The 12,145-nt window shown below is 45.9% G+C and overlaps 3 protein-coding genes across 3 annotated transcripts; 2 read left to right on the top strand and 1 right to left on the bottom strand.

The window, feature by feature from the left end:
- Positions 1-1,113: 1,113 nt before the first annotated feature.
- On the bottom strand, positions 1,114-2,912 carry PADG_04507 (uncharacterized protein; the record flags this gene model as incomplete). The annotated part of the gene is made up of 2 exons (XM_010761978.1): positions 1,114-2,707; positions 2,902-2,912. The coding sequence occupies 2 exons, from the start codon at positions 2,910-2,912 to the stop codon at positions 1,114-1,116; spliced, it is 1,605 nt and encodes a 534-aa protein (XP_010760280.1).
- A 798-nt stretch (positions 2,913-3,710) lies between these two features.
- PADG_04506 (dihydrofolate synthase) lies at positions 3,711-4,991 on the top strand (the record flags this gene model as incomplete). The annotated part of the gene is made up of 1 exon (XM_010761977.1): positions 3,711-4,991. The coding sequence occupies one exon, from the start codon at positions 3,711-3,713 to the stop codon at positions 4,989-4,991; it is 1,281 nt and encodes a 426-aa protein (XP_010760279.1).
- An 896-nt stretch (positions 4,992-5,887) lies between these two features.
- Positions 5,888-11,104, top strand: PADG_04505 (STE/STE11/CDC15 protein kinase; the record flags this gene model as incomplete). Its single annotated transcript, XM_010761718.1, has 12 exons — positions 5,888-6,112; positions 6,261-6,395; positions 6,531-6,560; positions 6,643-6,707; positions 6,782-7,214; positions 7,285-8,130; positions 8,196-8,693; positions 8,829-8,963; positions 9,053-9,331; positions 9,411-9,615; positions 9,692-10,142; positions 10,213-11,104. 12 exons carry the CDS (start codon positions 5,888-5,890, stop codon positions 11,102-11,104), a joined length of 4,194 nt encoding a protein of 1,397 aa, XP_010760020.1.
- Positions 11,105-12,145: the final 1,041 nt, after the last annotated feature.

The raw sequence follows: 12,145 nt of genomic DNA, 5'->3' as shown, positions 1-12,145 counted from the left end.
AATATGCCCGTAGGCTAAAACTAGTCCGGAAATGCCCGTTGCTACAATCTCAAGTGCTTTTGTTAGTTACTAAGTAATCTTACTCCTCATCGAGGATCTGTAGTAGAGTCAACCACTCCTACAACCATGAGGTCCACAACCTAAAACAAAGTCTAAAAAAATAACCTTAAAAAGTTATCTGGTTCGATCCATACCACTTGGCATGAAGTTGATAAACCGATCGATGGACGGCGATGCACGGACCAGTGCATACGTATCAACGCTTCTCGAATTCCGTCAAACCCTCTGAATCTCAACTTTAAAATCGTCTCTTCAAAATATACGTTAGAGAATTGTAAATATGGATGAATAGGTTACATATCATGAATGGAATTGGGAAATGTCATTATCATCACTATATCATAGAGAAAGGGAGCCGCATTGGTAGGGTCGAAACATGGATATAACAATTTCATTTCGTAAAAATCGGAGATGAATGAGGAAGAAGAGAAGCAAAGAAGAAAAGAGACATCATACACAACTACTTGTTTTGTACTCTATATTAATTAGAGAAAAAAGGAAAAGAGAAAAAGGGAACACTGAAGGTAACAACATGGCACACAGTAGAAAGTCGCGTGCTCTGTTCAAGACTTTCACAACATATATTTTAAAAAGCAAGAGTAGAAAGTATAACTAAACAGGATTAAAAAATTAGAAGCAAAATATAAAGTACTATTTTTCATGTATTCTTCATGAATTCCTACAATAAAAATTAAAAGAGAAGATAAAATATGAAATAAAGATGAATAGGAGCTAGAACAAGAACAAAAACATATTTGACTCAAAAGTAGTAAACTAAAAACCAGTCATCTGATAATACATGGAGGTACAGAAGGACGAAAGCACAACAGAAAATTTCTTGTATATGAGAATGTGAGATATTGATGTTCTCAGAACTGAGCAAGATTTTAAAAGAATGAAAAGAAATGGCAGCAGAGAACTCTTAATAAAACTCGACACCCAGCTTTAATGCGTGCATCCATCATAAACCTGTAAACTAGATTTTATTTCATGTGAGAAAGAGGAAGAAGAGAAAGAGAAAGGAAACATCACAACCATCCCCTCCTTACTCCTTCAAGAAGCATTGGTATTGGTATTGGTATTGGTATTACCACTACTACCACTTCGAGCAGGGACATCAGTAACACCACGACCCAAATTCCTCGATAAACCCACAGCTGCCCACCATTCATCCGGAATATCCTGTCTCCGCGACAGTCGGTCAATGATAGCTTGGACCTGATGAAGATCTTCCAGGACATTACTCTGGCCGAGGGAGACGTTGAATGAGGATGGAGTTGGAGTTGACGAGTCCGTTTCCGTGGGAGTGTTGGATTGTTGCTGTTGATGTTGTCGAGACTCTCGTTGCTGCTGTTGGCTATTATCCTCCCGCGGTGGCAGCGTCGATATCGACAGCAATGACGATGATATCGCTGATGATGTTGTTGTTGTTGCTGCTGTTGCTGCTGCTGCTGTTGTTGTTGTTGTTGGGAGCGGACTTGGGCGACGGGGTTGATAACGATGACGATAAGCCACACGAGCACGTGTGGGATCGCGCTCCATGTCTGACTCAGGCTCTGTATCTGAGCCTTCGGATGAGGAGAGGAAATCGCAGTGGTTGCCCTGATCGGCGAATGATTCGAGGGGGATAAAGAGACGGGTCGGGTTAGCGACACCAATTGACGAGGGGAGTGTTGTTTGTGAGGAGTTGGCTGAGCTGCGGGTGGGTGGTGTGGAAGCGGATGCCGTGGCGGAGGTAAATGAGGATTCGAAGCTGGGGAGATTATCGTCTGGTGTTATGGTTGTGAATAAGGTTTCCCACATATTATGCTCATCATCGTCGTCGTCTTCGTCTTCGTCATCGTTGGCGCCGTCGCCGTAGTAGGAACTACGTTCAAGTCTATTTATGTTACGGGTACGAGGTGGGCCTGCATAACCTGTATCCGAGCCGATGGAGCGGTGGCCAACTCTCCGTAATAATGGCATGTATGGGTCGTTATTATTGGACCGGAGTGTGGTGGTGGACGAGGTGTAACTGGCGGGAGCTGTGAGCTCATTACTGTTGTTGTTACGGGGTGGGAATGCCGGTGCAAACCTAGGGCTGTAGGGAGCCAAGTCCGGGGGAGACACCGCCGACCGGGAGCTAGTCGCATTGCCATTCGACGCTGATTGGCGGGAGGGCCCATTCCTTGGAGGCCACAAGGGGGAATAGAGCGTGTCGGAGTTCAATGATGACTCGCGGGGGATCCTCATGCGGAGACCTGGCGCTTCATAGCGCACGACATCTCTGGCCAACTGCTGGCCAATTTCACGTCTCGCTAAAGTAGAGGAGGAAGACGATACAGCAGATGAAGGCCAGTCCAATCGAGACTCATAATCCTGGGAGGAAGGGTTCCGGACACTTCCTTGTTCGCCGGCGGTAGAGTCGCCAAGGATTTCGCGACTGAGGGTCTCTACCCATTGGGGCATTGAGGACCGGTAATAAGGCACGTAGCCATGGTTTCGGCTTGAACCATTGGAACTATTTGTATCATTATTGCCTCTTTGAAAGCGGCGGAAAGGTCGTTGGCGCCGGATAGTGGAGCGCGATGGGGCTAAGGGGTGAGATTTCGCGTTGTTTCTTCGGTTATTACTTGCACCAGATTGTGCAGGTGGTGTCCATATGAGTCTAATAAACAGAGTTATAATAGTATGTTAGTACTATTTTTGACTGATAAGAAGGGCTTTTATTAATGATTAAGGGTTAACATGGTAGTTTTGTTTGGCGCCACAGAGGGCAACAAGGCAAGGGAAGCGTGGATGAAAAAAGTCACGAGTGCAACCAACTTGACCTACAACCAAAAAATGCAGGCGTGTACTTACGGGATTCCCATTTTCGCGCAACAACAGACGAAATGAGAGATAAGAAGTGAGGAAAGGAAATGACAATCAGTCCGCGACCCAGAATATACAGAGAAGAAAATTAAAATCGGGGTGTGGATGGGAGATTTGGGTTGTTGAAGAGGATGGGCGGAGATGGAAGTTTTGCAAGTTGGGCGCTGCGAAGGTTAACGGAAGAGCGCCGATTTCCGTTCTGGGAAAGTGGCGGGGAAGGGCAGAACTGACCGGAGTCACGGGATGATGAATTGGATGAAGGCTTGCGGTACGGGAACGGTATTCGCTGCACGGATTTGGGTAAATGAGGCATGTGTTGACAGGTAACGGACGGTAAATTACACGTATTGGTTGTGTATTGCTCTCCCCGTTTGTTTGAATCTGGAAGAAGGGAAAATCCGAAAGCAGCGCGCCAAGTGGCTGACTAACATTGCCAGGGTTGGAGGTTGAGGCTGAAATGGTGGTCACGTGGTGGCACGGTTCAGCGGAGAGAATCAGGAGGTGATTGGCGGAGAAAAGAAGCTGAACCGCTTGGGCAGAAATCGAAAGCTGACACACGCAGAATTGGATACAGAACAACCAACATCTGTGACAATGGCATGACTATAACTAGTTATAGTATTTATCATTTGACTCTTAATAGTACTAATACATTTAGAAACTCCAAGGGTGTGAATGTGCAAGAAGGCATCCATCGGATGGAGGTCCTGAGAATGAACTCTCTCGGTTCCGAATACAAGGTTGCTGTCTTCATTTGATAAAAAGCCAACCGGGATCCAGAAAAGAACCTTGGAAGAATGATTGAACTCGGCCTATCCCGTATTTCGCGATTGGTCCAGCACTCGCATCTGCCTTGGAGAGCTATCCACGTCGCTGGCACAAACGGCAAAGGCTCCATTACAGCGTACCTCTCGGCCTTGCTCGCCGCAGCCGGTGTGCGCTGCGGCTCCTTCACCTCCCCGCACCTTATCGACAGATGGGACTGCATCACGATCAACGAGCGGGTGATCCAGGAATCCTTCTTTCGCCGTGTAGAGAACGAGGTCAAACTCCGCAGCCAGATGCTGGGCGTCAACGCGTCGGAGTTCGAGTTGCTGACAGCTACCGCGTTTGAAATTTTTACCAATCAAAATGTCGAGGTGGGCATTATCGAGGTTGGCATGGGAGGCAGGCTGGATGCGACGAATGTATTAAGCAATGTTCTCGTTTCTGTCATTGCGAAAATTGGCTATGATCACCAGGCTATACTGGGAGATACCATTGAGAAGATCACGCGAGAGAAAGCCGGCATAATGAAGGCGGGAGTCCCCTGTGTCGTTGACGGGACAAACGAGCCGCTGGTTCAACAGGTCCTCCGGGCAGCTGCGGTCAAGGCACATACGCCAATAACATTTGCTCGTCCAGACATCATTCAACAAACATTCCCAGAACTTGTGGGGATATTCCAGCATCTCCATCTCGAACCCCACCAGTTAGCCAATATCTCATGCGCGCTGACAGGTCTACAGCAAGCGCTACCGCAACTCAAACCCAACTCGACCCTACCAAGTCTATTCCCGTATATCTCCAAGACACCTCGGCCCGGTCGACTACAAGAAATCTCTCTCAACCCTTTGATTCCACGTAAGCAACCAGTCCTACTCGACGGGGCGCACAATCCACAATCCGCCACGGTACTCTGTGCATATGTAGACCGCAATCTTCGAAAACAAACCCCTGAGCATGCTGGTATCACCTGGGTAATTTCCGCATCCCAGGGTAAAGACATCAAGGAATTATTCAGCTGCATTGTTAAACCAGGCGACAATGTTGCTGTTGTTGAGTTTGGCCCTGTGGATGGGATGCCATGGATGAGAAGCGTGCAGGCAGCCGAACTCCTCTCTGTTGTAAAGGCCTTCATACCCGACATCGCTAGGTTTGAAATCTTTAGTAGGGATGTATTATCAGGGCTGAAATGGGCTGATGAAATCTCAGGCGGAGGTCCGTTGGTGATTGCCGGCAGTTTATATTTGGTATCTGACGTTCTGCGACTGCTTCGTGGGGTGAATTCTGATGTAGATATACTGAAATCGTCGTGATGCACCCGGGCATTTATTTCACTGTTATTTAGAACGTATTTTAGCAGGATGTAGGGAAATGTTACAAGAAATGAAATATCAGAAAAAGTCTCTGTAAATTTGTTATTTAGTTAATGGTTAACTTAGATAGAAAATTTAATATTTGTTCAGGTTAAGATATAAACAATTCACAATGCTTTGCAAAGACATTGTTCATCTGAAAGTACATATGTACTGTACAGAGTATGTATGCTTTTTTTATTTTTTATTTTTTTATTGTTCCCTATCTTCATGATAATAAACACGGCTGATCATCACTGTGTCATCCCTGCCCTTAGCATTTTTTTTTTTGCGGGCAGCCATAATTATCGATCGCAACACATCGCAACACACCGCGAGAGTCCAACGGCGGCACAGCAAATTTAAACCCCCCGTCATACGAACTCTGAAATCTCACGGTGCGGGAAACTCAAATTACAACTTTTGTTTACTTCCAAGCGTGCGCAAATTCCTGTACTTTTACTAATTAAAAGTTCACCAAATGAGTTGACCATGTTTAGAAGCTTGACTGGATAGCTTGTTTTCTTCCCCAGTTTTACCCTCCAGTTTCCAACTGATAAGCTGCGAATCCTCTTGCTTCCCTCCGCTCCACACTACATCCACCCCCTCCTACAACCACGACTGCTTCCCTATCTTGTATACCTTTTAAAATATACACCTCTCCTGTCATCCTCTGTGGGCGTAGTATCCCCCTCGACTGAAAAAAAAAAAAAAAAAAAAAAGAAGGACATCGTTGACCTGCGTTGTTTTGTCTGACATGACGCCCAATGATCCATCTCACCCTCCTTTGACCTGGTCTCGAATTTCCTACCCCACCACTCATTTCTCCATCTCCTCACATACGCCATTCTTCCAAGATGGTGTCACGAGCCGATGATTACTTCGGGGATGTTCACCCTCCGTCTCTCCCGTCATCTCGACCTCAGGATACCCCTTCTACGTCTTCGAAGGCACGGGCAGCAAGGGCCGCAGCAACACCCACACCAACAACACCAGCAACATCAGCAGCGGCTACAAGCCCCTCTAAACGGGATAAGAGCTCCAAATTGACTGCGAAGGACGTTGCAGAGCTTACAGACTTTGTATGTTTCTTTCTATCTTTCTATCTTCCTTTCTACTCCTTTCTATGTGGCCTAATGAAAATACGCGACGCTGCACGTGTTTCATCGTAAATTTACAATGGTTACATGTCAGGCTAATGACATATGATTTTTCTATCACTTCCAACAGCAATTGGGCGATTGTCTGGGCAAGGGCGCGTTTGGATCGGTATACAGAGCTTTGAATTGGGGTACTGGTGAGACGGTGGCCGTTAAGCAGATCAAGCTTACGGATCTTCCGAAGAGTGAGCTTCGAGTTATTATGGTTAGGGATAAAACACCCCTTCCACACACCTCCATATATTTGCGCGCAAAACAAAATTCAACTCTTTGGATTTTTACGTGGATTGTCCCTGTTCTAACTTTGTGGTACGGGTTCTGTGTTTGTTTCTTTTAATAGCAAGAAATCGATTTACTGAAGAATCTTGACGTAAGTTAACAAGCTCAACCATGGTTGATTTCATTTGCATTTTCAAGGAACGGAAGTTAACAAGATCACGGCGAAATTGCAGCATCCAAACATTGTCAAGTACCATGGCTTTGTGAAGTCTGCCGAGACTCTAAATATTATTCTCGAGTACGTTGGATGTGCTTCCAGTTCCTTAGCATCTTGGTCATAAATTGGGTCCCTGACCCTGTCTGCTTGCTTAGATATTGCGAAAATGGCTCTTTGCACTCAATCTCGAAAAACTTCGGCCGATTCCCCGAGAACCTCGTCGGTCTTTACATGTCTCAAGTGCTCCATGGCCTTCTATACCTCCATGAGCAAGGTGTTATACACCGGGATATCAAAGGAGCAAACATACTCACCACTAAACAGGGCTTGGTTAAGCTGGCTGATTTTGGTGTTGCTAGTCGTACGACGGGCCTTCACGAGTCCAGCGTCGTTGGGACGCCGTACTGGATGGCTCCTGAGGTGATTGAGCTGTCTGGCGCCACGACTGCTTCTGACATCTGGAGCCTGGGTTGTACTGTCATCGAGCTGCTTGAGGGGAAACCTCCCTATTACAAATTCCAGCCCATGCAGGCCTTATTTCGTATTGTTAATGATGATCATCCTCCTTTACCCCAAGGAGCATCGCCTGTCAGCTTTCCTCTGATTCCCTCTAGAGCTATCTTTTTGTGGGGTTTGGAGGCTGATTAGTAGTTAACAGGCTGTGCGGGATTTTCTCATGCAATGTTTCCAAAAGGACCCGAACCTCCGAGTGTCTGCCCGGAAACTTTTAAAGCACCCTTGGATAGTCAATGTGCGAAGGTCTGATTCTGTCGTCCCGACGAAATCCACAGAGTATGAAGTAGCTGTCAAGAGTGTGCAGGAATGGAACGAAGCCCTGCGATCTCCGAATTCCAACTCCGTTCGGAAACCTTTACGGCCAGGACACGCTAGCCCGATGCCAGGACAGAAGGAACTTGCGCCTCCGCTCGTCATACCTTCCAGAGAATCACTTTCAGGTCCGGGAGGAAACATCAACATCAACAAAGACACTGCTGAAAGATTTCGGTCACCAAATGGAGATGCCGATGATAACTGGGATGACGATTTCTCCTCCGCGATAAGCCCCAGTGCCCTGCGACTGCCACACTTGAAACCACATGACAACTTTGGTGGGATGCTATCGTCCGAGAAACTTAAAGCATTTGCTTCTTTTGAAAATGTAACTGAACTTGGAAGTACAGATAACGACGCCGATGACGATACGACTGTAAACCGTTCCTTTGAGCAGAGCGAAACTGACCCGCTCCGAACTATCCGTCCGTTTATACCTAAAATCAATAAATCCCTAGATCCGCCAAAAAATCCAAGACGCTCGCGGCAGCGGAAGCTCTCTATCCCTGTTGCCAAATCGGGCGCTATTGTTACGCCCAGGTCCAATCTCAGTAACAAACCGGCCCATCTTAGCCGACCCGCTGCATTTTATAAGGAAAGCTCCATTGAGGATTATTCTGATTTGATTGCTGCAAATGATGCTGTTCTTGATAAGAAGTTACGAGTTATCCAGGTAAGGGTTTTTCTTCCTTTTTGAGCCACCAGTTTATTAGGATCACGTTAAGTTGACTGCGTCAGGGGGTCGGAAATGATACAAGTAAACCCGACACTGTCGATATGGTCAACTCGACATTTCTGGAGCAAAGCACAGATTGTAATAACCTGGACCATCCTCCCGAACAACCCCGAGTACGCAGACGGCCCCCAATTAGCCGTTCCCGATCATCCATCGAAATAGAAAAATTCGCAGAGGATAAAAACGACGAGGATTTCTCTGACATTCTGGGCGCTGATGAGGATCCGCTTTGTAGAAAACCGGAGAGCGACAGTGCCAGTTCTGACCGGGGTACGCTGATGCTCATTAATTCGAAACTTTCGAATAACTCGTGGCTAGGCGATGTGGACGATGAGGACGATCCGTTTGCGCAGCTTGAGGAGGGACTGGATGAGATGGACCTTGAGGCTAATATTGCTCGGGATAAGTATGCAAGGCTGAGGAATCAGGTTGAAGGGTTGGTCACTTCGTTGAAGACGTCGCAGGAGGATGATGTGCTTGCAGATATCTCTGAGCAATTGGTATGTGTCCACTTTCTTGTTCTCTCTCTCTCTCTCTCTCTCTCTTTTTTTTTTTTTTTTTTTTTTTTTTTTTTTTTTTGGTTATTTAAACCATTTAGCTCCCAGAAGATGACCTGCTGATATTTATTGCCTCAGTTGATTTTATATGATGATTTGCCGGAGACGAAGAGCGTCATTATCAGTGCCCATGGCATGCTACCCATTCTGGAAATTCTTGAAAATTGCCGGAGACGGGATGTGATATCAAACCTTTTGAAGATTGTTAATGCTGTGAGTTATTTATTAATGTCCATAACTTCTAACGACCGTCAGATGAAGTCCAACTGAGCTGATGAACCAATGTTTTTCCCCGAGCTTAGATCATATTCGACGATTATGAAATTCAAGAGAACCTCTGTTTCGTCGGAGGCATCCCGATAATTAATAAATTCGCTTCCAAGAAGTATCCTCGAGAAATTCGCCTTGAAGCTGCTGCGTTTGTGCAGCAGATGTACCAAACTTCCACATTGACTTTACAGATGTTTGTCAGCACTGGTGGTTTGAATGTCCTTGTTGAGTTCCTTGAGGATGACTATGAGGACGAGCGGGACCTTGTTTTGATTGGGGTTAATGGGATATGGAGTGTTTTTGAATTACAGGTAATTGGAACCTGCTCTTGTTTATCCCATCCCTTCGATGTTGTAGATAGATATCTGGAGACTTACAAAATTGTGACAGGGTTCAACGCCAAAAAATGACTTTTGTCGTATTTTATCGAGGAATTCTGTTTTAGACCCGCTGTCGTTGGTTCTGAGCAGAGTCCTGGATGAAGAAGGGGAACTAGCTGAGCTTTGCGAAGGTCGCATTGCCAACATATTCTTTATATTTTCTCAGGCGGAAAGCTACGTTAAGGAGATGGTTGCTGAAAGAACCGTTCTGCATAGTACGTAAAACGAGTCTAAGGAGGCATCACTGTGTACTTTTTACGTATTTATTTTCTAACTTACACATGTTTGCAGGAGTTCTTAAGGAACTGAAAAGGATGACTCCCGTCCACCAAATCACGATGCTGAAATTTATCAAGAACCTTTCCATGCTGTCCACGACCCTCGAGTGCCTCCAAAACTCTAATGCTATTGATGTCCTCACTGAGTTACTGAGATCAACCATGAAGGGGCCACATTTCCGCGAAGTATCCAATCAGATTCTCAACACCATCTATAATATGTGCCGGCTAAGTAAACCGCGGCAAGAGGATGCTGCTTTAAACGGCGTTATACCCTTGCTTCAGAAAATTGTCAAGACAGAACGGCCCTTGAAAGAATTTGCCTTGCCGATTCTTTGTGATATGGCTCATTCTGGAAAAGTTGGTCGTCGAGAGTTGTGGCGTAATAAGGGCCTTTCATTCTACGTATCTTTGCTGTCTGATCCGTATTGGCAGGTGACTGCTCTTGATGCCATATTTACATGGTAATTCCATCTTTCCCCAGGTGAAAAACGGCGGTAACCTAGTTTTCTAGCTAACGTAAGCAAAATTTAGGTTGCAAGAAGAAACCGCAAAAGTGGAAGAACATCTCCTGGACGATAGAAATGGACCACCTCCCTTCGTGGATGCCATCATACGTTGCCTCACGATATCAAAAGCAAATGCATTTGAAAATCTTCTCGAACCTCTTCAAAAACTTTTACGGCTGAGCCCACCCATTGCATCCACCTTAGCCCGGCCAGACATGTTCAGCCGCATCGGGCAAAAGCTCCACCATACGAAACCCGCCGTGCGGGTGAACCTCCTCCGCATTCTTTCCACCATATGCGACTCAACAGATGAACGCGGAATCTTGCTAAGCCGCTACGGTCTCCTAGACGCAATCAGAGAACTACAAAAGGATTCCCGCGTCCTCGTCCGCGAGCTAGCAGTCCAACTGATAAAATCGAGCGAGGAAAGTGATACACTATTAAGTACAGCTGCGAAGCGTCGGACAAATATTCGACGCCAGAGCGTCACAACGGCGCCTCCCAGCCTTATTTCCAGCCACTCCATGCCTTCCTCGCCGCAGGTAGGTCGATCAAGTGCATCGAAATTATTGTATGAGGGCCGAGAAACACCGCGACGCCCGAACGGGATCAATAGTGTCGGACTTGCTATGCGACCGGGTAGTCGCGATGGGAGAATCCCTACTGCAGGGGTAGCGGCGACAGGTGGTGGTGGCTCTGGAAGCAGTTCTGGAAAACCTCGTCTTCCACGTGCCATGACGCAACTTCAGCCGTCATCGTCATCTTCGTCTTCGTCGCATAAGCAGCATCAGCAACATGGCTCATCGACATCACCACAGTTAAGTGAGGACATACGGACGCCAACTTCGTTGACGAGACGGCCTTCGATTGTCAATGCAAGGCGGCGAAGGACGAATACGGGTTCTGGATGGACGTGATTATGTGTGCCAATTACATTCTATTTATTTGGGGAGCAGACGGAGTTACTGGAGATTATATCACATATTCGTTGGTGGTAGTGGTTTGTTTTTCATTTTTTACTGCTTCCGCTTGCATCACTTTTCTTTATTCATTTTCCCTGCATCTTTCTCTCCTTTAGCAACTCCAGTTGGGGGTTCTCTCTGGCAATGCATCTGCAACTCTGAGACGTCTGGATAACCTTCTGTTTTCCTTTTCTTCTTTCTTATCATTTTTGACGACATGGATTGTTGGAAAATGAAAGAAGAATCTTCCCTCATTATATCCACCACTCAAACGCACAACACAACATACATTGCATAGCATAGCATAGGCGCATTGGGTATGACCAGAATGTTTTCATTGTTTCATTAATTTTTCTTTTTTTCTTTTCTTTTTTCCACTTTTCTTTTCTAATTTTCCTCCACAAACCGGGTTTTCAACCACGGGCTGGACACTTAACCTATCCATTTCCTTCTATTAGTTTCTGTCTCTTTAAAAAATACATATTCAGTGTTCGCTACCGCACTACTCCAGCTTCAATTTTCTCCAAATCTTTTTTTACCACTGTCCTTTTTCTATACTTTCCCCCCTTATTTCTCACTCTTCACATAAGCAACCATTGTAGGAGCCGGACTTCTGCGTACTCTCACTACCTTCAAATCCCCTTAAATCGATACCGCGCATAAGAAATAAACTATAGCTTTAGTCTGGAGACCACGAACCTTCTAGATACTCAGGTATGTGTATCATTGCACCATCTCCTATAAAGACTTTGGACTTCATCTTACTGCGGTTCAAATAAGGTTGTATCACGTGACAAATCTGAAACCTTGTAGGAAAACCCGACAGCTACTAAAGAAAAACGAACTTCCCCCAGCATCCGGAGAGACCAAAAGTGAGGAACAGACCACCGCCAGGAACAATTTCCGTTCAAAGACGAACTCAACTCAGCCCACAACCATTTCGAATAATGGGTTCGATATTGACATGGCTATGGCTGTTGTAATGGGAGGGGTTTT

This window comes from Paracoccidioides brasiliensis (genome assembly GCF_000150735.1).
Source record: "Paracoccidioides brasiliensis Pb18 unplaced genomic scaffold supercont2.5, whole genome shotgun sequence".
In the NCBI taxonomy this organism is placed as follows: domain Eukaryota; kingdom Fungi; phylum Ascomycota; class Eurotiomycetes; order Onygenales; family Ajellomycetaceae; genus Paracoccidioides; species Paracoccidioides brasiliensis.
The sequence above is the reverse complement of the archived record's forward strand: the minus strand, read 5'-3'. Positions and strand labels throughout refer to the sequence as shown.